This window comes from Apostichopus japonicus, chromosome 2, assembly GCF_037975245.1.
Source record: "Apostichopus japonicus isolate 1M-3 chromosome 2, ASM3797524v1, whole genome shotgun sequence".
In the NCBI taxonomy this organism is placed as follows: domain Eukaryota; kingdom Metazoa; phylum Echinodermata; class Holothuroidea; order Aspidochirotida; family Stichopodidae; genus Apostichopus; species Apostichopus japonicus.
Window position 1 is genome coordinate 28,122,026 of NC_092562.1, and position 27,273 is coordinate 28,149,298.

The window sequence follows — 27,273 nt, forward strand, 5'->3', positions numbered from 1 at the left end:
TTCAGGTATGTTTTATTATTCCCAGCAGTCAGTTTACCGTTGTTGATATGTAATCTAATTACAAACACCCATTCTAACATTGTTTTGTGACAATGGTGTACAAATTAACAAAACCAATGCCAAATATAGAATTGTAAGTGATATTTCCTGTAACGTATGCTATTGTTTATAAGCATCTCCTCTCGTACCCCCTCACAGGCTCCACCCGAACGATACCACACCGTACCACTACTACGAACCGGACGGTAAGACCGAGTGCTCCTATTACAAAGTCAGCGAAGAAAAACTCACCCAGGGTCACAAATTCATCACGGAGAAAGCCGTCTTTGAACGTTGGGCTAACAAGCACACCATCTCCTTTCTGTATCCACACTGGCATGCCAGCAGCAATAAAATGAACAAGACTCTGGAGACCCCGTTCTTAAAGAAATACAACGAGGCCAAAAAGAAGAAAGCCCCGGTTCCCGTCGCCAACGGAAGTCGGGTGGTGCGACGGGTGGTGAGGCGCGTCATCAAGAAGGTGGTGGTGAGAAGGAAGGTCCCCGTCAAAAAGCCCGCCACGTAGCCCCAGTCGATGAAAGGTGGCGACGTTCATATATTCGAGCCGTGTAGAAGGAAGGGACATTGAAGGTAAAATGCGTAGTATCCCGTCCGGTTGGAAGCGTCAGACATTGAAGGTAAACGGCCGGCCAAAAACCCTGTAAGATGATTGAAAACGCAGCAAGGAAGGAAAACCGCACGGAGAAGAGTAACAAGCGAGGTACCAACGGCGATAATTGGTGATTTAGAAAAGGTGTTCGATGGTGAAGTTCATTTGTGTAAGGTTTAAACGGTCGTCTTTCCAATGAAGTGTTTGTCGATGACATTCCACTAGGGCTCGGAGTTTAATCAAAGATAGATCAGAAAGATTAGCCTGTTTGAGGCATTAGTTTTCCTTTGATCAATATTTCTGAGGCAAATATTCCATACATGTCTATCAATTAAGCCCTAACGCAAAATCTTGATTGGGTAAGGTTTATATTCCTTCCTGAAAAACACAATGAGAAGTCAGATTTTTTCTCTTTTTTGATCTCTTCTCTTCTTTGAGTTGGAACTCTGAGTTGGCATTAAGTGTTTTACACAAGAATCCAAAAGTTCCGTGCGGAACCTTTTGCGCGTTTTTCCGAATTATGAATATTGCCAAACCCCTTGTTATAAAGATCTTAACTATATTATCACTTGTAAAGGAAGTTTATTTTTCTATCTATAATAATATTGTCCTCTTCATTCTGCGGTAAAGAGGCTTCACGTATATAGTTTCTAACGGAGCGTCTGTGGACAACATGAAAATTCTTTTATTTTCCATTTGATTCAAGTATTTTACAAAAGCTGAAAGATTCATGTTGTTGTTATAAACAAGTGTTTCACGTTAATGAAATTGATACAAAACTTGAATTTCGTTGCTATGTGGTGTTTGCCCTGGAGAGAGTTACGGTTAAAGTGAAGTTACATAAACCTGCCAAGAAAAGCCATTAATAGTTTTACTTCATAAATTGATTATTTTAAGAAAGTTTGTCTCTAAGCTGTGCAAGCTAATTAGCACAGTTACCAGACATTAGACAAAATGTGTGATTTATCCCAAAAATTAGATCATAAGGAGCAGTGACCATTTTTAAAGTAGCAGTTTTTGCTGTCGGAGTACCATGTTACATGTTGCTTTGATTGGACTAACGTTCCATTAAACCAACCATACTACTGACGATAATGGTTTTGGTTGATGATATTTGTAAATTAGTTTTTAGGTTAATGCATCGGACAAGATACGTAAATTGATGGATCGGGATAAACCAAGAGTTTATCGAAATGACAACACTGTTTAATGCCTGGAATATTTCTTTCTATTTTGGGTGGCAGTTAGAACAGTTATTTTAGGATAGTCTGAACTGTATGTATTGGATAGAAATCCTTTGCTCGCATCCACGCATGTAACCTGCTGCCAGGCTCTTTTTACTCAGCGTATTCCTTTCAATAGACGCCCGCTAGACTGTCGATCAATAACTTAAGTGTGACAATAATACTGGCCTTTAAATCCAGAAGTGAGTGACTCGACGACGTATTTAACAGTATTTTGAAATTTTATTGGTACAATCGAATAGGGTACATGTTAGATCTGTCAGGGACCAGTATACTTTGTTATACATTGAAGCAGGGTAAAGCTTTCAGCAAAACGTTTTAAAGAAAAAATTGTTAATTCATTCTGTTCACAGAAATGGATGCAGATATATTTGTATAGGACGTAGTTTACTATTTATGATTATGATGATGATATGTTCTTGCATTTTGAGCAATTTTTTCTATATTCTGTTTGGCAGAGATTTATAACTGCAAACCTGTCATATAAGTGTAGGAAAGGATGATGGGGGAGGTGAGGGGGAGGGAGGTAAGGGGTAGGGGATGTAAGGGGAGGGAGGTAAGGGGAGGGGGAGGTAGGTAAGGGGGAGGGGGAGGTAACAGAGAGGGGGAGGTAAGGGATAAGAAGAATCTGGTTTAATAATAAGTTTTAAAGTGTACAGTGGAGGACATGAGTAGCAGCTAAATTTCTTGTTTCTAGTCTTGTTCTGAGTCGATAGATTAAAAGCATGGATACTTCAAATCTGGTATCCTGTACCCCTGACGACCTTTCCCACTCATTCTTCTTCTGCATAAATAGATCTGGTTTTTTATGATTTAGGGTGGTGGATGGGGTATGGTGGGAGATTTATTTCCTGTACATTCACACTAACGTGGTATAATGTGTACTTTGCGTAACTACCTTGGAACAGGTTCACGCACATGTAAATACACGTCCATGTTCAAATCTTAAGGTAAAGTGGTTTCTCCTCTGTCTTCCACACTATTGAATACATTTGACAATTAAAGGTAACAGTCTTCCAGGGTCTCATGGAGTGAGTTAGTCCCCAAGTTGGAAGGGACTTTGTTTATAAAATCTTTCAAAGTGGGATTTATGTGTTTACTGTCTCTCTTGGTTTCTCATTCCATAGTAAAGGCGCTGTATCGTGATTTTGTAAACGATCTTTCACGAGGTCATCGTTTATTGTTTGGCAAGTTTTCTGCTGCTTTTATCTGTGATTATTGTTTCGGCCCTGATTTTAAGTCACAGCAGCTAATTACTATTACAATCATCGTTACAATCATCGTTAATGGTCGTTTGATAAATAATACTTGTTGCAGGAGGGTGTTCTCCAGAATCATGGTCAGTTTGTTCACATTCCTGCTAGCTATTCACATGTGTATACCATTGGTGTTAGTACTAGGGAAGATAGTACGGTCCTCAAGTGAATGTACTGAACACTTTACATACAAAGTAGTCATAACGCATATAAAACAGCACTGAAGCAAAACAGAGGTGGGAAATAGGTATTATCTATGTGACGGAGAGGTGTGGGGAGTGGCGGAGGGGAACTTGTGTCCCAATCATGCGACAATAGGTGATGACTATAAGTACTTAACTCTGTTGTAGTTTGTCTAATCTGTTGTACTTTCTGTATTTCACAATGTTACGTGAAATAGATCAAACGTTAATAGCAAGGATCAGTTCACGAACTAAAGGGTGACTTTGTGGCAGAATTTTACTTTTAATATGTCATCATAGTTCAAGAAAAGAAAACTTTGAGTGCTGTTGAGGTTTCTAAAACTATGGAGGTTTTTCAAGATATTTACCTTTAAATATGCTATGACCTCTGCAATGCTCCTTTAATGCTTCAGACATGATGATGTTGGCGCCCTCAGTTTAGGAGGCCTAGATGTTAATGTTATTCTATTGTTTTATAAATTATAATAATAACTCAACCCAATCATATTCTTTACACTTCATGTTAACCAGAGAGCACCGGGTTGGGTGACATTCAACACCATTTGTCACATTTGTAATGTTTTATAAACATGTCATTTCAATCCATAACAAGTTGTGTTTGCATCTGTTGACTTCAGGCACAGTGTGTTTCAATGGTCTGCAATATATCTAATTGAATCTTATGGCTAAAGTTATCCTTGAACATATACTGTAGGTCTTCAAAATTCTAAATCTGGCTTTGAGGTTGTTTAATACTACAGACAGATAGACAGATAGACAGACAGACACACACACACATTCAAAATGGCTGCTATTTTATATCTTAGTGCATGAAATGTTGAAAAGAGCATTTTTGTTTCAATGATATTATTATTTCTAATATCATTCTAATATGATTAGTACTGTTTCCAAAATTCTGTTCTGCCATTTTCTCTAGTACTTATATACACTATTTTACCTTGTTCTAAATTATGTTTGTTTGAACAGGGCTGCTATGTAAAGGCTAGATGAAAGAGGTGAAGGGGGGGGGGTGGGGGTAGGGGTTTGGAAAGGTTTGGGCAGAAATGTACATCCATGCTTTTGACAAATGTATTTTATAATTATGTTTAATGTCAGCTGTCATATGTTATGACTACCTCTAATGTATAACATATTTATCTAGACAGGCATTTTGCAATAGCTAAGCAGTTTATTAACAGCTTTTCATCTGTTTAATATTATCTCACAGTATTTAATTTCCAAATGGAACTATAATAGTAAGTGATACAACGGACATAACCACAAACAGAAAGTGATACCATCGAATCCTGGTTATGTGTAGTTTTGATTGTGCAGTTGATACAGAGGCTACTGAATGAGGGCAGCATTTTGTTTTAACTTGCAGCAGCTGTTTAGCAGTTATCCCAGCAATTTATGTGATGGGTATCAGGCTATTAAAACACCTGCTTTTCTCCTATTAAATGCAGCTGGTTAATATTAATTATGATTAATTAATTAATTAATTATTAATAGGTAGCTGCTATGGCTTATGCCAAAAGGAAACTAGGCTTGTTCAATTCCCCTCTCCAACCAGAAAATAAAGGGATAAAACATCCAAAATAATTCTTATGTGTATTCTTGTTCTTCAGCAGCTGTTTTTTGGTGAATTGATGGTGTTGTGTGTGAACTGCTGGTTATATTGTCCACTAGCCTAGTTTGCTGAATTCCTTCAATTGGACCCTGTGGTGTATGACTGGTGTTGTTCCCCTGACAGTGTGTGTCATGTAGTCATGTGTTTGGTGGAAATGGTTTACACCAATGGTGTTATGCTGGTGTTGCTCCCCTGGCAGTGTGTGTAATTGTGTTAAAGTTTTGTTATTGTAAGCTCTCTGCAAATGGGGTTGAAATGAGGTGGATATGAGGTTGCCATATGGACTTGAAATGAGTATATGAGGTGGTCACATAAAGTTAGGATGAGGTTGCCCTATTTTTTATTTCTAAGGCTGTTATTTTATGTATTAATGCTTTAAATTCCTTTGTCCATATTTCCACAAAATTATTCTCCTTTATTGTTAGCTACCACAACACTTTACTTTACTTAAAATCTACCACTGCGTTTCTTTTAAGTTATTGTTTTTAATAGCCAACTTTTTCTGTGACCGACTTTTTCTTTCAATATTTTGAAACGATTTGTTCAAAGGAATTATGCACAACTATTATTATTTCATATTTAGGAAATAAAATGTCCAATATTCTACCTGCAGTGTACAATATTTATTCATCAGTGTGTTGTCATAGTTCGATGGAATTTTTTGTCAACAAGAGAATCAAACCCAGGCATCAAGTAGGAGAAAGACTTTACGACTGAGAACAAGACCATAATTGAAAAAGTCATTGTTTTGGCTAAAATTAGCTAAGTATCAAATTTCTCAAATTTGTTCAAACAGGCCCCAGATGTGGTTTCTTATAAATTGTAGTTCTATCAGATTTTGAACCTGCAAAGTATCAAAACATTCAGATTAAAATTTACTCTTAATATATGGCATGATTTTGGCCAAAACTGAAAATAAAATCATATTACCTCTTACGAAATTTCTAAATTTGGGCTCAAAATGAGATTTCTCAAATTTGGATAGGATGCTCATTATAGTCTCCCAAGGTTCCAGATTAGGTTTTCTTATAAATTTAGATTGTTGTTCCATCAAAGTTAGCGCCTGCAAAATTACCAGAACATTAGGACTAAAATTGACTCTTAAATATGGTTTATTCGCTAATATAGGAATAAATGTAATGATTTTATCCCTGATATATAATCAGAAGGACGCCTTCATTCTTTAAAATGATTTCGGCAAGAATTAAAAATTCATGATGGTGAAATGAAAAAAAGCAGAAGGCTATACTCTTACAAAATTGCTAAATTTGGGCTCGTAATAAGATTTCTTAAATTTGGTAATGATGATTATTATAGTCTCACAAGGCCTCAGATAAGGTTTTCTTATAAATTTAGATTGTTGTTCTATCAAAGTTAGCGCCTGCAAAATTACCAGAATATTACAACTAAAGTTTACTCTTAAATATGGTTTATTCGCTAATATAGGAAGGAAAGTAACAACTTTATCCCTGATATATAATCAGAAGGACGCCCTCATTCTGGACAATATCATGACTTTTTCAATTCTTGCCTAAATCATACAATATAAAATTACCAGAACATTAGGACTAAAAATGTCTTTCAAATATAGATTATTGGCTAATTTAGGAATGTCAATAACAACTTTATCCCTGATTTATAATGAAAAGGACGCCCTCATTCTTATGTGTGATTTTGGCAAAAATTGAAAAAGCCATGAGCTGGGCCAAATATGAAAAAAAAAATCATTGCTTACTTTGGGCTCAAAATGAGATTTGTCAGATTTGGTCAGGATGCTACTTGAAGTATCCCTAAGCCCCATATGAGGTTTTCTTATATGTTTACAGTGTGGTTCTATCAAATTGTGCAACTGCATACTAGGTATCATAATATTAAAATTAAAACTTTCTCTTAAATATCGGCTATTCACTAATATAGGAATGAAAGTAATGACTTTAATCCCTGGTATATAATCAGAAGGACGCCCTCATTCTGGACAAAATCATGACTTTTTCAATTCTTGCCTAAATCTTACAATATAAAATTACCAGAACATTAGGACTAAAAATGTCTTTTAAATATAGATTATTGGCTAATTTAGGAATGTCAATAACAACTTTATCCCTGATTTATAATGAAAAGGACGCCCTCATTCTTATGTGTGATTTTGGCAAAAATTGAAAAAGCCATGAGTTGGGCCAAATATGAAAAAAAAATCATTGCTTACTTTGGGCTCAAAATGAGATTTGTCAGATTTGGTCAGGATGCTACTTGAAGTATCCCTAAGCCCCATATGAGGTTTTCTTATATGTTTACAGTGTGGTTCTATCAAATTGTGCAACTGCATACTAGGTATCATAATATTAAAATTAAAACTTTCTCTTAAATATCGGCTATTCACTAATATAGGAATGAAAGTAATGACTTTAATCCCTGGTATATAATCAGAAGGACGCCCTCATTTTATGAATGTTTTTTTTTTAAAGAACTGAAAAAGTCATGATTTTGGCCACATGTGACAAAAAGAAATGAAATTTCTCAAATTTAGTCAGAAAGAACCTCCTACATGTTCCCATGGACATATACAAAATGTCACTGAAATATTTCTACCTGCATCGGTACATCCAATCAACTGATCCTTCAAACCACATATGGCTAGCCCATCTGCCTTGATGGAATAGGGGGAGGGGAGGGGTGGAGAAAGGTGGGGCTACTCATCCTGACTTGGAGGTCTGTGAGTATCGTAATCTACTATTAAAATGCAAGTTGCCACACTTTTTGTTCAGCTGCTGTGAGTGAGGCTAATTCGATAGATGACTTTGGTACAACAGGGAAGCAAATGAATGAGTGAGAGGAAACAATCATAGGAGCAATGTAAAATATCTTTAATGTGGCCTTCACATTTACAAATTTAGTTACAGAGTTGTGTACACTATTCTACATAGCAAAAGAAAACTATAAATGTATTACAGTTGCATTTAATAGATAAAAGAATGATCATAATTTCGTAAGATAAAAGGGAACTATTTATTGTTCTTGTAGGGGGCTCTGACAGGATTTAACTGTAGCTCTTGTGTAAAATAGGTAAGCTAGGACAAATAGCTTGTTGTATAGGAGACCAACAAAATTGTTTTTAATATTTTTTAATGTTTGCTTTAAAATACACATTATGTTATAACAATGACTCACCCCACAGTTATGATTGTAATAGAAGCTAATTTATAACACTTCCCTCACAGACTTTAACCAGTCACTTTACATGTTATTGTTTATAAAGACAGTACATATAATTAGCTACAATATATTGTAGCTCTTAACAAGTCACAGACCCACATATGCATTAATATGTATAGAAGCTACAATAAGATACACACCTACATTAGCATTAGTTCCAGAAGCTATCATAGCAATTAGTTTTAACATGCACATGCACACCCAAAATCAGCATTAACAATTTCAGAGGCTACAATAACATGTAGCTATCATGCAAACCCTCATGACACATGTAGAAGCTGCTAATAGTATGTAGCTGTGACAAACACCCCTTTAGAGCTGTATTAAATATGAGAAGCTACAAAAACACTTAGCTTTATCATGCAAACTACATTTTAAGCTGCCAGTAGTATGTAGCTGTGACAAACACCCCTTTAGATTAGTATTAAATATGAGAAGCTACAAAAACACATAGCTGTATCATGCAAACTATATTTTAAGCTGCCAGTAGTATGTAGCTGTGACAAACACCCCTTTAGATTAGTATTAAATATGAGAAGCTACAAAAACACATAGCTGTATCATGCAAACTACATTTTAAGCTGCCAGTAGTATGTAGCTGTGACAAACACCCCTTTAGATGAGAAGCTACAAAAACACATAGCTGTATCATGCAAACTACATTTTAAGAAAAAACACCTAAATAAGCATTGTATACAAAAGCTATACTAACAGTAGCATTAACTTCAAGCATACACACATCTAGTTCAGCATTAATATCAGCTATCATGAGCACACCCAGACATGCAGTACATTTGGAAGCCACAATAGCATGTAGCTAATATGTGGGCACCAAGATATGCAATACATATAGGAGCTATAATAGCCTGTAGCTATCATGTGCACACCCAGATATGCAATACAGTTGGAAGCTATAATATCATGCAGTTATCATGTGCACACCCAGATATGCAATACATACGGAAGCTAGAATAGCATGTTTCTTTAACATGCATGCACCTTACCAAGCATTAACAACTACATATTTTCATACAAAGCTTTGCTTTTTTACAAGGAGCAGTAGTTTTTATCTCTAAACATGCAAGGTGATCTATATATTGTTTTGTTTGATAACAGGGTCAAAGTTCAGCCGTTTGTCATTAATCTTTTATGTTAATAAAATCCCTTGTTAGACTCTTGCATCTATTGCTTATGCTAGACTTGTGCCTTAATCCCTTTATGTTAATTTCGTGTATTTTCACCTTGCATGTTAATCCCTTAAAATCTGAATAAGCTTAAACATATTACATACGTGTTAAACAGAAAACTACCACAAGGAATACCAAACGATACACTTGAATATGATCAGATTAACATTATTTCAGGTAAATGTCTTAATTACTAACCTGTACATGTATAAAATGTAACTCCAAAAGTTACCTGCAACCTGTTTCTGAATACTGAAGAAGAAGCAAGCATCACCCTGTCTCCTAACAAATTCATCCATGATCATTATAAAATCTCTTTCTTTCATTTACATATTTTTTTTTTTTATTAATTCTCAGAAGTCATGATGAAGTTTATATAAATTAATACCTTACAAAAGTTGTCAAACAAATTTAAGCAAAATCTACCTTATTATCCAATCTAGCTAATTATCCGAGCCCTTAACGACATACTAATGGAGCAAAAGTTCAACGTTACCATGAACGGTAACTATAATTTATTTTAGGTTAGAGATTCTCATCTCTGAATCTCAAAACAACATCTCAAAATCTTCTAAAAAATCACCTTTTTTTGTTGTTGGAAAAACAGATGTCCACGTTAGTTATCTTTTCTATTGAGTTGTATAGCTTAATGTAAGTAAAAAGGACAACTTCTAACATTGAGTTAGCCTTTTAAAAAATTAAATGTATTTAAACATTGTCTGCTAATCAAACATATTATATTTCTATCCTCAACACAACACCTCTTCCACAACACCACACCCCCTCCACAACACCACATCCCATTCCCACTACACCCATCTGCAATAAATTGATATTATTTCCTGGTTGTCCATTGTTTATAAAACTATCCAATTAGTCAATTATAATCCAGTGTTCTTCTTTCTTAAATAGCGCCCTCTATTTTCCAAGCGCTTGACATGCCACATTATCCCCTCCTCATTCACAGAGTTTCTTACAACAAACCCAACCATCTTATTTACCTTATATAACAGAGATCTCTGTGTAGGACAACTCACTCAAACAGCTAAGATAAATCTCGCTCTGTTTTTGAGAAATCCTCGATTTAAAGTCATATGTGGAAACTGTCATTTTGTTAATCTGTGATGTCAAAGTGCCGCTGTCATCTAAGCCCTATTTTATATCTTCTCTCTGTTTATCTTTTCATCCTTCTACGGTAAATTGTTAACAGTGTTGAAACTAGAATCACTGCCATCAACCAGTAAAAACTCCATTCAATATTTTAGATGAGCATTTGCATCTCAATCTCAGAAACTAAACATTGTATCATAAATAAAGAGAAAAAATTAATTAAAATGAACACCATGATGCTTGATGATGTAATGTGTTTTCCAGTGTGGATGAAGAAATATTAAAATTTGTGATATCTCCTAAATGGATTAAGATTTTTTCTTAGCTGTTTGTGGAATATTTTTCATGACATTAGTGAAACAAAAACAGTGGTTAGAAAAGCTTGCTTCTATCAGGACAGATGATAAAATGATATAATTTTTGGAACCAATTAACTGCATCCAGTTGAAACAATCAATTCAATGAACTGTTGCAAATGCTTACCGGTAAAGTAAGTGTCAGATTATTCACAACCAGTTTGGACTTTTTCTTGCTTTCTATACTGCACTTTCGTGTCTCCTCTTCAAAGCACCCGTACTGAGAGTATTCGCATAATGAATATTCATGATTCTACAAAACTAAAGGTGAATAAACTATTCATACTGACAGTACAAGTGCTTCCAATGCAGATATGGAAGGACAGTATACAGTGGTCTTAGCATAAGGAATTCTTCCCACCGGGCTGTTTTTCAGAGAGTAGTCGTGGATAATGCCATTCTCTTGAGTAATGCATAAATCATACAAAAGATGCAGTTGACTTTTTTTACAATAAATACTAATCAATAGTTTTTCGTTTCTGTCAACAGAAAGCAAAATGAAGGAATTTTTACATGATTTAAAATGAGATCTCTGGATTTTTGTATTTTAATTGCGTCATTATCAAAAATAATTTGAATAATTTCTCCTCAATTAAGGGAATGCCTAAAACTAAGCTTACATTATATTGCTTCTATAGTATTCATCGATAAATTTACTGAGTTGTAGAAATATATCTCCCAATTCAAAACTTTGTAGCCATTACATCACATTTAAAATTTGTTCTTCCTTCATATTAATTAAACAATTAACAATGGAGGTCGTGTCACCTACAGGACCACCGACATTTTACCTAAACTTTTTAAAGGAAAAAAGGGGAAAAAAATATCAAATAATGATGAGAAATTTTCAGAGTTGTTATTCCTTACTTGTATAACTACAACAAACACTTTAACATCAGACAGACAGTCGGACAAACGGACAAGCATCTGGACGGGTGCGAACAAGAAATTTGTCCAATTGCACCGCACATCGTTAACCACACATTACTATAAACAAATTTTGTGACGTCTCGTAATGTATGGTTTGCCCCCAGGGCCACGCACCTATTGAACACTACATAACGAGAGACAGGTTGAGATATCCTTTGTCCATCTTTTCACAAGCCTCTTTTACTACATTGCTCCAAAAATACTAAAATATCCTGCTGATACCCAAAATGTAAAAAAAAAAAAAAAATTAATGAAAGTCAATAGTTGTAAATATTCGTTGAGAGTTGAGATGAAATGAGTTGCATAATTCTACGAAGTCTACGATCACAAATAATAAACTTGATCCCTAACACCGTTCAGAGAAACTTTGGTTTAGATTACACGAGAACTAAAGAAAACATACCTCAACGGTATTCATCAATTTAGAAAGAAAAATTCAATGTACTCTTGCGGCACTGGGCAGTATGTAGCTGAAGTATTTCCTTATTTAGTGGTGAGCTGCATCAATGGTTTCTTTCATTTTGATTTGTTTTCGTAGAGCTGACGACAACGGGAGGATTCCTTCTGGTTATTACTCTTTTAAGAAAAATACGTCCCCTAAAAGAACGTCCCCTGAAAGTACGTCCCCTGAAAGTACGTACCCTGAAGGAATCCATAACCAATTAAATTAAAAATTCAGCGAGTTTTCTTTTTCAAGTACCACCCTATGTATGGAGTTTTTCCTATTTTTTTTTTGTGATGTACAAAACTGAAGAGAAGATGTGCACAAGAAGAAGAGATGACTAACTGTGAGTTATAAAGCTTTGCTGTTGGCATTGCAGGCAAGAATACTTCACACATGTCAATCCAAGGTTTGATATGTGACACGGACTGTATAACTTTATCCTTACACACTATAAACATGATCCTTACACACTAAGAAGTGATCCTTACACACTAAAAAGTGATCCTTACACATTCCAACATGATCCTTACACACTATAACATGATCCTTGCACACTTTAACATGATCCTTACATGCTAGGAAATGATCCTTACATGCTAAGAACTGATTCTTACACATTTGCAAATGATCCTTACACACTATTACCTGATCCTTAGACACTATGAAAAGATCCTTACACATTCGAACATGATCCTTACACATTATAACAAATGATCCCTACACACTGTGACCTGATCCGTAGAGATACAATAACCTGATCCTAAATTGAAAATAAATCGAAAAAAATAAATAAAATATTTCTTAAACCATTTATTCTAATATAAATTGGTTTCATAAAGTACACTTGCAATAAGTACCAGGTTTTTGTCGAACCATGATCAGAAAAATGTCGCAAAGACGGTAACATCCCAATGTGAAGAAGAAAAAATACACACAAAGACACGATCCTTAAATATACTTTAACCAGACTTTCACACATTTAAACCTTAGCATTATTTCTACTCCATTGTAATGGTTGTCTGGTACTTTTCTATTGATCAACTCTCAGAAATTACATTTCTCTGTTTCTAAATGGTAATAGTTACCTTCTCTCACTACGGAAAGTGATGAGAAAGAAGAAAATATAAAAAAAAATAAAAACCATTTGAGGCATCTCAAACAAATTTTATGAAAGAAAATATACGTTTTGGTGATTGTTCTTATAAGAACGGTGAGTATTCCCTCACCTCCAATTTCAGATACGTTTAATTATAAAATGAGGTTAATGGGTTTTTTGTCCATGGGAACAGAGAAAAAGACAAAAACTACGCAAAATATAACGCGAGAAGGAATACGAGTTGTTAAAAATAGTAGCAAGATGAGACCTAAAAAAAGATTTTCCTGTCTGGTTCAATAATCTATCTGTTCACATCTAGACGACGTTTAAAAAATGATCGACTATGTGATATAATAATAATATACCATGTTTGAAGTGGAAGACGATGAAAATATCCGCAATGTCCTTGTACAAAGAGTTCAATAGATATTACATATCTCATATAGAGTAACTCAAGGACTGATAAAAAATAAATAAACTAAATTGAAGAGAGAAGGAGGTTTTCTACTCATCTACCTCAGATGAAGATTTCATACAAAATGGAAAAAACAAAAAAAAAAGGCCTTCCTCCTTGAGTCAAATAGTAGGTAGATGAGAAGACCAACATTTAACTTGAGCTAAAATTTCTCTGATCCATTAAAACTGCAATATATTGGAATGAATGGCAACAAAAACTATGCTGACGTAAACCCTTCCTAAATCTGTTTTTTTATGTGTGTGTGTGTGTGTTTGACCTTACAGTAAGTACAAACTGCTATGTCCATGGTATACAGATGATCACAAGCCACACGAGTGAATCAAAGCGATTCACTGAAAGTTGCCGCGAGCTATGAAACCAAAGATTTGACATAATCCTGTTATCTTTCCTAACCGAGGGAGTACTACATGTCTAAACTTTCTTACCAAGAAACCATTTTACAGTGAATCTGGCGATGTGCAGACATGAGAGTGTCGAGTAAAGAAAATGGTGAGAATGAACATATGGGGAGAAAAAGTTCTTTTGTGGAATTAGGGGCCATTTTGAATATTATTTCAGGCTATTGTAACTGAAGGAGTTGTATGTACTGAGATAACAGTGGAACACTCCACATTAGGTTTTTAAAAGGGCATTGTAACTCGGTATTGATTCTGTAAAAAAGGACTTTGCAAATAGAAAAAATCTCAGAAACCAGTGTATAAACCTTCCGTTAAATGAGTTTGATAGAGTGAATGTGGGTGGGACCCTTCATTGCTTTATAAATACATCTATGATTTGTTTCTGTAGTTTGTCAATGCAAAAAATGTTTCCTACGCAACAACCACTTGTAACATGACAAAATTAACTTGTTTAGAAAGAAGAGTGGGATGCTAGTCAAACTAACACATTTGCCACACAACCAACTTCGCATACATTATGGTGAAGCACACCATACAATACGGTGTATCATCACACCATACATTACGGTGAAGCACACCATACATTACGATGATGCACACCATACATTACGGTGAAGCACACCATAAATGAGGTGAAGCACACCATACATTACGGTGAATCACACCGTACAATACAGAGAATTTACAGCCAGGCAATGGACAAGACAGTTAGCTACAAATATGGACAATGCTTGTCTAAAGGTTATGGAATGATGGTGTGTCACTTGTTAGTTCCCGACTTAACACCAAAAGCATTGCTGCACAGCTTTAGTGTTGCACATATTTCTCTAAAGTATTACAAATTGGTTTGATACTTTTAGCTATTAAGAAGTCTATATGACACAACTGGCCTCATACTGTTAAGTTAATAAAGGTATACAGTAAACTACCTCATGCACTTGGTATTACCTGCTACAAGCAGCTGTCTCATGCACTCAGTATTACATGCTACAAGCAGCTGTCTCATGTACTCTGTATTACCTGCTACAAGCAGCTGTCTCATTCACTCAGTATTACCTGCTACAAGCAGCTGTCTCATGTACTCTGTATTACCTGCTACAAGCAGCTGTCTCATTCACTCGGTATTACCTGCTACAAGCAGCTGTCTCATGTACTCTGTATTACCTGCTACAAGCAGCTGTCTCATTCACTCGGTATTACCTGCTACAAGCAGCTGTCTCATTCACTCGGTATTACCTGCTACAAGCAGCTGTCTCATTCACTCGGTATTACCTGCTACAAGCAGCTGTCTCATTCACTCGGTATTACCTGCTACAAGCAGCTGTCTCATTCACTCGGTATTACCTGCTACAAGCAGCTGTCACATGTACTCGGTATTACCTGCTACAAGCAGCTGTCTCATTCACTTGGTATTACCTGCTACAAGCAGCTGTCTCATTCACTTGGTATTACCTGCTACAAGCAGCTGTCTCATGTACTCTGTATTACCTGCTACAAGCAGCTGTCTCATGTACTCTGTATTACCTGCTACAAGCAGCTGTCTCATGTACTCTGTATTACCTGCTACAAGCAGCTGTCTCATGTACTCTGTATTACCTGCTACAAGCAGCTGTCTCATGTACTCTGTATTACCTGCTACAAGCAGCTGTCTCATGCACTGTTTTGCCTACTACTGCCAGATGTTTGTACTCTTTAAGTACATAGATGTTTCTGCAGCCCCTGAAAGTCAGGATAGGATCAACATACTAGCTATAGCATGACCTGACCCTATCTAAGCCCACACATTTATCAGTATAGCCTGCTGTAATTAACCGAATCATGCATTCTTACATACCATATCAGTACACCGTTAAGTACATCTGTGACTGCAGCCACCATTCATCGACTTGTGCTCACAACTGACTGCATGCCTTGACCCAATCCAGGGCCATCAGCTGCGCTGGCTACTGACTGCATGCCTTGACCCAATCCAGGCCATCAGCTGCGCTGGCTACTGACTGCATGCCTTGACCCAATCCAGGCCATCAGCTGCGCTGGCTACTGACTGCATGCCTTGACCCAATCCAGGCCATCAGCTGCACTGGCTACTGACTGCATGCCTTGACCCAATCCAGGCCATCAGCTGCGCTGGCTACTGACTGCATGCCTTGACCCAATCCAGGCCATCAGCTGCGCTGGCTACTGACTGCATGCCTTGACCCAATCCAGGCCATCAGCTGCACTGGCTACTGACTGCATGCCTTGACCCAATCCAGGCCATCAGCTGCACTGGCTACTGACTGCATGCCTTGACCCAATCCTGGCCATCAGCTGCGCTGGCTACTGACTGCATGCCTTGACCCAATCCAGGCCATCAGCTGCGCTGGCTACTGACTGCATGCCTTGACCCAATCCTGGCCATCAGCTGCGCTGGCTACTGACTGCATGCCTTGACCCAATCCAGGCCATCAGCTGCGCTGGCTACTGACTGCATGCCTTGACCCAATCCAGGCCATCAGCTGCGCTGGCTACTGACTGCATGCCTTGACCCAATCCAGGCCATCAGCTGCGCTGGCTACTGACTGCATGCCTTGACCCAATCCACGCTCAGAAGTTTACCAGAAGGCCTGCTATAAAATGACTACATTCCACCCCTGCATATACCTTGAATTAGCTGATCATGCAGCTGTAGGCCACAGGTGTACCACAAGCCTACTAGCTGTCTTATGACCTGACCTGACCTGGTCTAAAGGTCAGATGTGTATAAAACAGTAGCCTGCTGTGCACAGTCAATGTAAAATCTGCATTTCTGCAATACCACTTTACACAATCGTTACTATAGTATTACACTAGTCTTGTATATATACTTGAGCTATGAGCATTGTCATTATTACTAATATTTTAAGTCGGCTGCCACTGCTGCATTTTGGCAAAGTGTGTCTTCTGGTAAACCTCTTTACCATGGACCCTGGACAGAGACATGTCAAGAGGTGGCATCTTCCATCCTCCTTACATCTTTGGTATTCTTCTTATTCCTGCCTCTTGTCGTACTACTACTGCTTCTACTGCTTCGTGTCATCTCTACCGCTGTTGTTATTGCCCGTGGAGATGACGGCTCCTCTGCTATCCGGGGCCGGAGCGGCCTGCTTGCTCTGATTCTGGTGCTTCACGTAGCTCTCGTGAAACGGAGATATCCAGTCATCCTTGCCTATGTGGTTCTCCCACGAAGGATAATGGAACGTGATGTTGTAATAGGAAGCCCAGTTGGCGAACGACAACTTCTCGGTCAGGAACTTGTGACCCGTCGTGATCTTGTTCTCGCTGACTTTGAAGTAGTCGCAGGCCCTCCTCAACTTGTCAAAGTAGTGATAGTAAGTACCGTCTTTCGGATGCTCCCTGCAGGCAAAAAAGACAAAAAATCAACAAGTTTCAGACAAAGAATTAATGGGAAAACTATAGGCTGTGTCCCAGTCTAGTAACCAAGGTTCTAAGATGTGTAAAAAGATTGACGGCTACATCATCGTAATTGTAATGAAAGACTTATACCACACACAGGGCTTGCAATAGATGCTAGCTTCATCCAGGGTGTCAGATGTGCTGCTTGTGCCCCAGCACCATCACCACCCCAGCACCATCACCACCCCAGCACCACCAATTGGATTACTGAGCCAACCACTGATTTAAAGACCAGTCTGCCCCGAAATGAACTACCAATACAAACAGATAAAGTTCACCCGAAAGAGCGGGCAAAGGTTTGTTTCATATACCATAGTATGACTAAGGGAATCGCTATACCAGGATATGCTGCCATGCACACCCCATATATATGCAAATATTTGCAATCTGATGTTGCCCTTCCTCGCTGTCTATATGTATACCTGTAGCGGTAAAGCACCAATAAACTGAAACTGGGGTGGGGGTTGGGCTGGGGTGGGGGAAATTGTTAAGAAATTATATGAACTGCAAATAGTAGTCAACAGTTCATCAGGAGTGTACATTCTGAGTTTAACTAACTCACGCACGGTCACGCTATCAAAGGGTGAAACGTATAGATTCATACTGCAAAGTCAGACTATATGGCAATACAAAGAGTTCACCAACCTAATCAGTTTGTAAGTGCAGCGATCCAAAGACTAAAAGATACTAAAAGGTTTAATCACCCTGGCCTATTCTAGGTCGGTCATATATTCCCACCAAAAAATTGTCACCTGTAAAAGGACACCGCGAGACCATTCACTAAAGACCCATGTGGACCTTTGATATTCAACAGTTTGAACAACAAACAAAGAAAGTCGGCATTAACTCAAACATGGCTTTGTTTGTCTTGGGGAGTTTCCCTACGTCATTGTTTTCTGAGTATTAAGAGGCGTTTTCTTTAGATTACCCTGATATATTGACTAGCATTTAACTAAACCTACACGGAAGACATAAATTACTCCCACATTGCCACTGAATGGATCGGGTCAACTGTCTGTGTTTACAATCTTTCATTCCACAAGCCAGATCTGAACTATTACTACTGTGTACAAATTAAACTCCATAAAGCAACTAACCTTACAAACCCACCACAATTAACAAAGTCATGCTTTATAATGGTAAGTTAACGAACCATTGTTTCTACACTACATAGATTAAGCAGTTATTTGATAATGGCCATCTACACTGTATGCAAACAAGACTAGGTTGAGTTGTATCCGTCACAGCACTTTCAAGATTCATACATATTTTAGTATTGGAAATTAACATGGTTTCCATGGGAACTATACATATTACGGTGGCAGACAGCTTGGCCCTATATACATGAAACAGAAAAATATGCTACACTGTCAGTTGATAACCCTATCTCAATATCTTACTCCTACTGTACATGTAAACTCTAATATGGTTGTTTGAATGTAAAATAAATTTCTAACAAATAACCCTTCTTTACACAAGGGAGTGGTGGATCATTGTGGTGGGTCTGAGGTGTCTTCAGGTGGATGTCCCCCCCCCCCAAAAAAAAGCTTTACTTGCCTAGATTATAATTGTCGTCTTTGATGTATCCATGACAAGCAACACATTTGCCATGTTTGCTTTATAGTAGGCGATTCTCTTTTCATTTAGAATTCCTTCTAAACATGCAACTTGTCTTTAAGTATATTAATCTTTGATGATTCATTAATCATTCATGTACTGTACATACAGTACATGTATGAAGAAAAAAATAGACATTTGTTTTGCTTGCCCCAATTGACATTATGATGTCACAATTTCTGCTGTTGCTAGATACATTTCATAAACATATCATCTACTTAAAAAATTTGCAACTCCACATCAAACAATGCAAAAAAAAAATTTCCAGCAATTGCGGGTAAACCACAACTTCAGTCACTGAAATATTCCTTTAAAAATACCATTTCTCAATTTTAATTAAGCAATTCTTTGCCAGCATTTTGATTCCTTGGCAACTTACCAATAACCAATGACAATTGTCTGATTATGCAATAAAGCTAACAACTGTCATTGACAAGGAATACTTTTCCCCATTCAGTGGGTATTAGGGATATCTTTAGGATAATTGCTACTGCAATGAGTTCTGTACTGTATATATCAAGAACACAAGAACCTTGGTAACCTTTTACACCAAGGTGAACATGAAAATGTTTAGTTTTGCTTGATACTTTGTGTTCTGAAAGACTTTAAAAAGCCGGGTTTTTTTTCAACAGCTTCGGGCAAGATCATTGGGAGCGAGAGAAAGAGCATGACATTATAGAGGTAGGAGGCATTCACACACATATATTGGCAGGATCATTGCGAGTGAGAGATAGAGTGTGACATTCTGTAGGTTGGGAGACATTCATACACTTATTCGAAAGATCATGGAGTGTAAGAGAAAGAGACATTGTGGACGTGGGGAAACATTCACACACACTTATTGACAGGATCGCGGTGCATGAGAGAAAGAGCATGGCCTTGTGGAGGTAGGGAGACATTCACACACTTATTGACAGTATCATGGAGAGTGAGAGAAAGAGACATTGTGGACGTGGGGAGACATTCACACACTTACTGATAGGATGATGGAGACCGAGAGAAAGAGACATTGCAGCGGTTGGGAGACATTCACACACTTATTGATAGGATCATGGAGTATGAGAGAAAGAGACATTGTGGACGTGGGGAGACATTCACACACTTACTGATAGGATGATGGAGACCGAGAGAAAGAGACATTGCAGCGGTTGGGAGACATTCACACACTTATTGATAGGATCATGGAGTATGAGAGAAAGAGATATTGTGAACGTGGGGATATGGTCACACACTTATTTAGTAGGATCATGGGAACTCAAGAGGTGCTAGTCAAGCTGAGATATCATCAGCAGGGTCATGACTAGGGCTGTAACGGTTAAACGGTTAACCGGTTAACCGACCGAACGGCCGGATAAACGTCCGCCGTACATCGTATAAGTTTAACCGTTTTTGTAATGCCAATTACGCAGTCGCAACGGCGCTCTTCACATCACTTTATTCCCGAAATAGACCGCAACATTTGTTTGCCGAAAATCACGTAACAATTGCAAACTTTATCACGCATCCATACAAAAGATTTTTAAGATTGGCGGTACGATTGAAGGGATTACCAAGCGGTATGCGACCCGTGAAGCGCCTATTGTTACCCCGTTCGACAACGTGGTGAGTCTGCATCTAATTCTTTCAAATTTACATTGTATTTAAGCAGTAAACGTTTTCTTTATTATGATGTAATTTCAGTGCAGTGTTCCCTCTAAGGTCCGGGATTCCATTCAACAGACTCAGTAATCCCACAAAGAAAACATTTGTCTGCTGGAAATCCCCGCATCGTTTCCTTGCATTCGCGATAAGTTTATACTCAATGCACAACGTATACACTTGACTGTAAAAAAAACTCTGAAATTCAGTAGAGAAATAACCAATTGTGTACGAAAAGTAAGTTGGTACACCTTTCATATTTTACGAAAGATCGAGCAAAAAACTTTCGAAAAATTCACGCGAAACTGGCATATCGTGCTAAATGCAACTAATGTCATGTAAACAAGGCTCTAGTACACCCAATTATGAATAAAACGTAAGAACACATCTGGTGTTAAGCGGCGCAAAAGTATTTTCTAGAATTTCCAAAATTACGGAGAAAATAATATCCTACCATAGTTTAGTGTATAGCAAATAGCCTAACCACCTCGTCGGTTACGGATCTCACATAACTACAAAAGCACAACTAAATAACTAATTGTATATTGCGAAGTTTACGTTTTCTACAAGAACATGGAAACAATATTAAGCATTTAGTTAATCATGCCAAGTGGCCTTAAACATGTGATTACAAGGTTTACTTTCATGTGGAATAGATTGTCTTGTTCATGCGGAGGAGTCAGTTGCCTGTTTTACTTACCTAGCTGTTACGGGGATCATATTTTACCTACTTTTCTTAAACGTCTAAGATAATAATTCTCATAACTTAACCGAACCTTTACTGACTGACCTTATTAATTCTAGACCATGAAACGTTCCTTGGCAACATGCCAAAAAATTGTTAACAACAGGTGTTAGACAGGGGATGAGCTCACAGTTGTTTGGCAAGGTACCTTGGAAAATGTAGCCTACCGTAGTTGTAGTATAGTGCAAGCTATTGTTAGGCAGTCTAGGAATGGGGCTTTGCCGAACGTTGTTTCATAAAATCGCATGTTTTTTTAAGTTAAACTTTTTAATGATTGTAAGACAGATAGATCTCTTTTCATTTTATAACAAAATATGGCTACTCTAACTTGTCATTTCAAAATTTTCATCAGTTTCGTGACAATTTAAATTAAAAAAGTTGTCAGTATTTTGCATCCACAGCTGCGAATATTTTATCGCCAGACGCGTCAAATTTTCCGGGGCGTTAACCCCTGGGGTTCCACCACATGACCCCACCGGGGGACTACCCCACGCCATTATGCTACGCGTGCTAATTGTGTTTGCTGCGCGAACTCCGGCGGGAAATCGACAGGGTGTTCGCGGGAAATTTTACAATGTTTTCCACGCTTCCCCCCTACCCTCTGCCTACCCCGCCACAATGCACAAATTCAATATATCTGTGACCCATTGTTGTACTTGTAATTGCGTAGGCCTAGCCCTACTACCGTACACTTCTGTAGTAATCGCTTCCAAACAACCGACTTTCCTAACCTTGGCCTAGCGGGTGAAAGCCTTGTAGTCTAACACTCCATATGATCGCGAACTTCAATTCACAATGCCAATATTAAGTAGGCCTAGTAATATTAGGCTTATAACTGCCATACAATGCCTGCGCTATTACAGTAGGGGCTACGCAATTAACGAAGAAATATTTGCTTCAAATATCTCTGTAACAGTTACCGATGAACTGAAAGAGAAACAAAAATCTGTTTAAAACTTCATGAAAACGGGCGATTCGTCTTTTTCAATGCAACGATCGTCAAAACTAAGCAAATACAACCAAATTCTTGACATACGCGTTACGAAAAAACGATACTTGCAGCGCTATTTTGAGAATGTACTTCCGCATCAAAAGTGGTGGCGCTCTTTCGGAACTATAATCTGAGCTATATAACTCTGATTTTCGGCTCTTATTTTGAGGCAACAACACGGGTTACGTTTAAACGTTAACCGTTCGGTTAATAGAAACGGTTAACCGGTTAGTGAATTAACCGGAATGACACAGCCCTAGTCATGACAGGAGGGGTAAGAAGACCAATCAAACAGTATTGGCAGGATCATGGGCAGGATCATGGGTACAGAGATACCATTGAAGAAACAGTTATTGGCAGGTTTAATAGGATGAGGAACTGGAGGAGGGACTGGCATATTGAGACCATTTAATCAATTGTTGAGAGGATGACAGGGACAGAGTGACCCTTCAAATAGAGTAATTTGGCAAATTGAAACAGGAATGGGAAGAAGGGGTGGGATGGGATTTGGTAAGAACACTATTGAAGCAATACTGGCAGGACCACTATGACAGTGAAACCATTATATTTATTGACATGTTCATGCATATAGGATGGGATAGGGTAAGAACACTATTGAAGCAATACTGGCAGGACCACTATGACAGTGAAACCATTATAATAGTTATTGACATGTTCATGCATATAGGATGGGATAGGTAAGAACACTATTGAAGCAATACTGGCAGGACCACTATGACAGTGAAACCATTATATTTATTGACATGTTCATGCATATGGGATGTAACAGGTAAGAACACTATTGAAGCAATACTGGCAGGACCACTATGACAGTGAGATAGTTACTGACATATTTATGCAAACAGGGACGCAACGTGGATCCATTTCTTAGGTAAGGGGCGGCTTGCTGCGAGACTGTTCATGTCGGGCATCCGTAAAGCCCACTACAAAGATATTTTCAGAACCCTTTGAAACTTCACAAATGATGAATTGAAACCAAACTCACCAATCATGAAACACTTATAGAGATAAACTTCCAATTCAAATCTTACAGATCCGGTTTCCCAACGTTGATAAGGTTCCTTGTTTTCCTTCATATTTAACAATCGTTCATAATCAATTTTCAACAAGTTTGCAGATCTCAGTTGGTACACATACAGTACTGTATATATTTTTTATTTAATATGTTATATTTGTTTTATGTGACTGTTAATTGCTGAACAAGCTGGAATAATTGATAAATACTCGAGCGTTTATTTACTTTGCTGTCACACGTACAACCAAGTTATGTTGAACATAGGTTGACTGTTGACACCACCTGCCACCCACATCCAGGTGAAGAGTTTGATTAATTAGTTAGATAATCGGTGTCATGAATCACTCAGAAGAGCATTGAATAATGGATTTAGAAATGTTACTGTATAAGTTAATCTCATAAATGGACAATAACACGCTCTGAAGAAGAGGATTCCAGGAGTTGATAATCAAGTGATATGGAAGAATGAATTACACGTAACCTGAATGGCACATGTTGAATAAATTGAGACCGATCTTACTACATTAAAGCTGTATACATGTAGAAGAGTTGGAAAATCAAGAACAGTGAAAAAACTTCCAGCCTCCACCGGGATCAAATCCAGGCCTCCCACTTTATATGCGGACACCCTAACCACTAGCCTATGGACGCTGATTGTATGTCCAGAGGTTCGAAACCAGTTAGAAAGGTCGTAATTCCACTGTAGGGGTTTGTCACCTGTATCGAACAATACTATATATCGATTCGAATCCAGAGATGTTTGGCAAAATGTAACATCTTTTAGCAGAGAGCTAACCGAAGATATATGTTTGGGCTGACTAAAGTGATGCTGGCAATCTGTACACGACAACTGATCATGTAAGATCTTGGTGAAACTTGTTTAAATTAATATCCCTGAACTATGTCCTTTTGCTTAAATGTATTACAGGTGCCCAATACTAAAACGGCCAGGTTCTGTAATTCTTTCTTACCTGAGGCAATACATTTGTAACTCGCGTGCAAAGCGATATGGCCACAGTGTGTGATCTGTCACTTGCAGCCCTCTGTGCTGCCTCTGTTACTGTTCTGGTTATGCTTATTTAGTTTTATTCTCGTAGTTGTTCTCTTATAGTTTGTTTATTGTATGAGTGTGTTTGTATTCACTACTGTTTTATGTTTACTGTCGACGGGAAATAATTTCCGTTTTCTGTTTTCTGAAATGGACAATAAAGTTTCTATCTATCTATCTATGTCAAATTTAAGTTTCTTGCTTCCCTGTCATTGTTTTACAAACATTTTCCTTCAACTATCATTGATACAAGAATCATCACATAATGCACCTTTTACTTCTGTAACTCACTTCAATGGTCTGTATATCCATATATGCTCCTCCTCTAACTACAGTCTATATGTATATCCCTCTACATCATGTAATGGCATATCCCTTTTCTTACATGAATTCACCTTCATGTGAATTTTTCAACTATAGCATGATGTGGCTATCCTTCCTTCTATATATATCCCTATAATATTTGCAGCTATAATTCCTACAGGTACTACTTCCCATACAACAGGTATAGAGGGGCATATCCTTGGAAATATTTAATGGTTATATCCCATGAAGTATTATACAAATTATGAATGGTTATGAGTGCAATAGTTCAACTCGGCTGCACCTCGTTGAATGGAACAAATTACATCTTTCAACGAATGAAATATAATTCCTACAGGTACTACTTCCCATACGACAGGTACAGAGGGGCATATCCTTGGAAATATTTAATGGTTATATCCCATGAAGTATTATACAAATTATGAATGGTTATGAGTGCAATAGTTCAACTCGGCTGCGCCTCGTTGAATGGAACAAATTACATCTTTCAACGAATGAAATATTTGCAGCTATAATTCCTACAGGTACTACTTCCCATACGACAGGTACAGAGGGGCATATCCTTGGAAATATTTAATGGTTATATCCCATGAAGTATTATACAAATTATGAATGGTTATGAGTGCAATGGTTCAACTCGGCTGCGCCTCGTTGAATGGAACAAGTTACATCTTTCAACGAATGAAATATTTGCACTATTGCACGAATGGAAACCATTCATTATTTGTTTTATACAACATATTATATTAAGATGGGTAAAATGCACTCATGCAACAGATTGTTTTGAACAGACAGGTTTCTCTGCTCTCTTACCATTGAAAAAAGTGCTACCAAAAAAGTATAACCCATGGTTCTATTTCATAGAGTGGAATAGAGCGGATTTTGCATGCAATCAACGAGCAATTGACCAATCAAATGGCCGGAATATAATTAGGTGTTGTATAATGACTTTATAACCATCCCTTTAGGGATATGTTTCTAATGGTCACACACCTTGTGTATATAGTTAGTTTAATGCCTGTATGTCTACTTTGCGGAATTAAGATTGCTATACACCTTTCTAGCTATCCCTAAATATATCTAGGTACTGTTTATCCTTATTCATAATCCCTTCTTCTGGTTTACAACTATACTCACTTGCAGTATTCCTCATAGGTCATTCCATAGACATGAATCTCATCACAGACCTCCAAGGCAAATATCATAGTAGTCCATCCAGTAGACATCCATAAATGTTTCTTTGGCCTGGAAAGGAAGAAAGATAAATAAAATATGAAATGAAAAAGACAAAGGGACAATTAAACATGTTCTCATATCCTGAAGCTATAATTATGACATTTAAAGGGTGTGAAGACTCGCGCACAAAGAAACGTCTCATGCTGGTAATCTGACCAAGTTTCGAATGAGGTGTAAAAAGTGGTGTTAGACACCCCCATCGATCCCAGAAAATACACACACAGCTTGCTACCATTTGTAATTAGACACTAGTGTACAGTTAATACATAGAGCTACGGTCAACACCCACAACACAGTGTACATATCAGCGATGGACATCTCAGGTCTAGATAAAAGATAACAAGGTATCACGTTTCATTAACTGTCTGCATTTTGTAGCGACAAGAAAAATACGTCACTTGCAAGCAATGGAAAGTTAACTTTGTTCAGGGGGGTGGCACACGGCTTGGGGCGAGTCTTCAATGCCTTTAAAGGTAAGGCTGGACAGAATTGTTTCCAAGACACATCTCAAATAGTGTACATGGTAATATGATCCTGTGTATTTACAGTTGTAATGCGAGATAAAGACAGCTGGTTGTAACTGTAATTTAATATACTACGGACACCTAGCCAATTTGCCCCAAATTCAGTACGTTTATCGTGCGTGATAATCTCATTCCAAGTCGGTTGAAATATTTCAAAAAGCATTTGAAGTTTTGATAAATCTGGGGAACTCATTAAATATGTTCAAACTATGATATGGAGTGTTCTTATTTAGCCCTTCATAAGTTAACCCCCTAATTACAAGCCCACATTATATCATTTGAATAATGTGATGTTCCTTCAAATAAGACAAAATACGATGTTTCAATTAATCGCCCTTAGGTCACAAACCTGTATTCAGTGTCCTTGAAACAAAGTTTTTTTATATACAAAGGGATAATATAACAGAAAATAAAGGCAGTCACTCCCTATATTCATCATCAGTGTGCATAATTAGCAAATGTTTATTCATAAATAAAACTAGAATGAAGTAAAGACTTGTGAAAT

The 27,273-nt window shown here is 37.5% G+C and overlaps 2 protein-coding genes and 1 long non-coding RNA gene across 10 annotated transcripts in view; 1 reads left to right on the plus strand and 2 right to left on the minus strand.

Annotated features, from left to right (window-relative positions):
* LOC139985129 (alpha-N-acetyl-neuraminyl-2,3-beta-galactosyl-1,3-N-acetyl-galactosaminide alpha-2,6-sialyltransferase-like) overlaps positions 1-5,567 on the plus strand; it is a 69,623-nt gene extending 64,056 nt beyond the window's left edge. For all 8 annotated transcript variants that reach the window (XM_071999375.1, XM_071999394.1, XM_071999385.1 and 5 more), the window contains one exon: positions 199-5,567. In XM_071999375.1, the coding sequence (XP_071855476.1) occupies positions 199-565 (367 nt within the window). In that variant the 3' untranslated portion in view covers positions 566-5,567. The remainder of the gene's footprint in view (positions 1-198) is intronic.
* Positions 5,568-7,804: 2,237 nt separating this feature from the next.
* On the minus strand, positions 7,805-16,791 carry LOC139985184 (uncharacterized). The gene is made up of 2 exons (XR_011799337.1): positions 16,133-16,791; positions 7,805-16,084 (listed from the first exon to the last, which is right to left on the minus strand). It is a non-coding gene; the product is annotated as an uncharacterized lncRNA (long non-coding RNA).
* Positions 16,792-16,800: 9 nt separating this feature from the next.
* LOC139985156 (alpha-N-acetylgalactosaminide alpha-2,6-sialyltransferase 3-like) overlaps positions 16,801-27,273 on the minus strand; it is a 68,734-nt gene continuing 58,261 nt past the window's right edge. The window contains exons 5-6 of the mRNA XM_071999424.1: positions 26,146-26,253; positions 16,801-17,549 (exon numbers count right to left, since the gene is read on the minus strand). Of these exons, the coding sequence (XP_071855525.1) occupies positions 17,216-17,549; positions 26,146-26,253 (442 nt within the window). The 3' untranslated portion in view covers positions 16,801-17,215. The remainder of the gene's footprint in view (positions 17,550-26,145; positions 26,254-27,273) is intronic.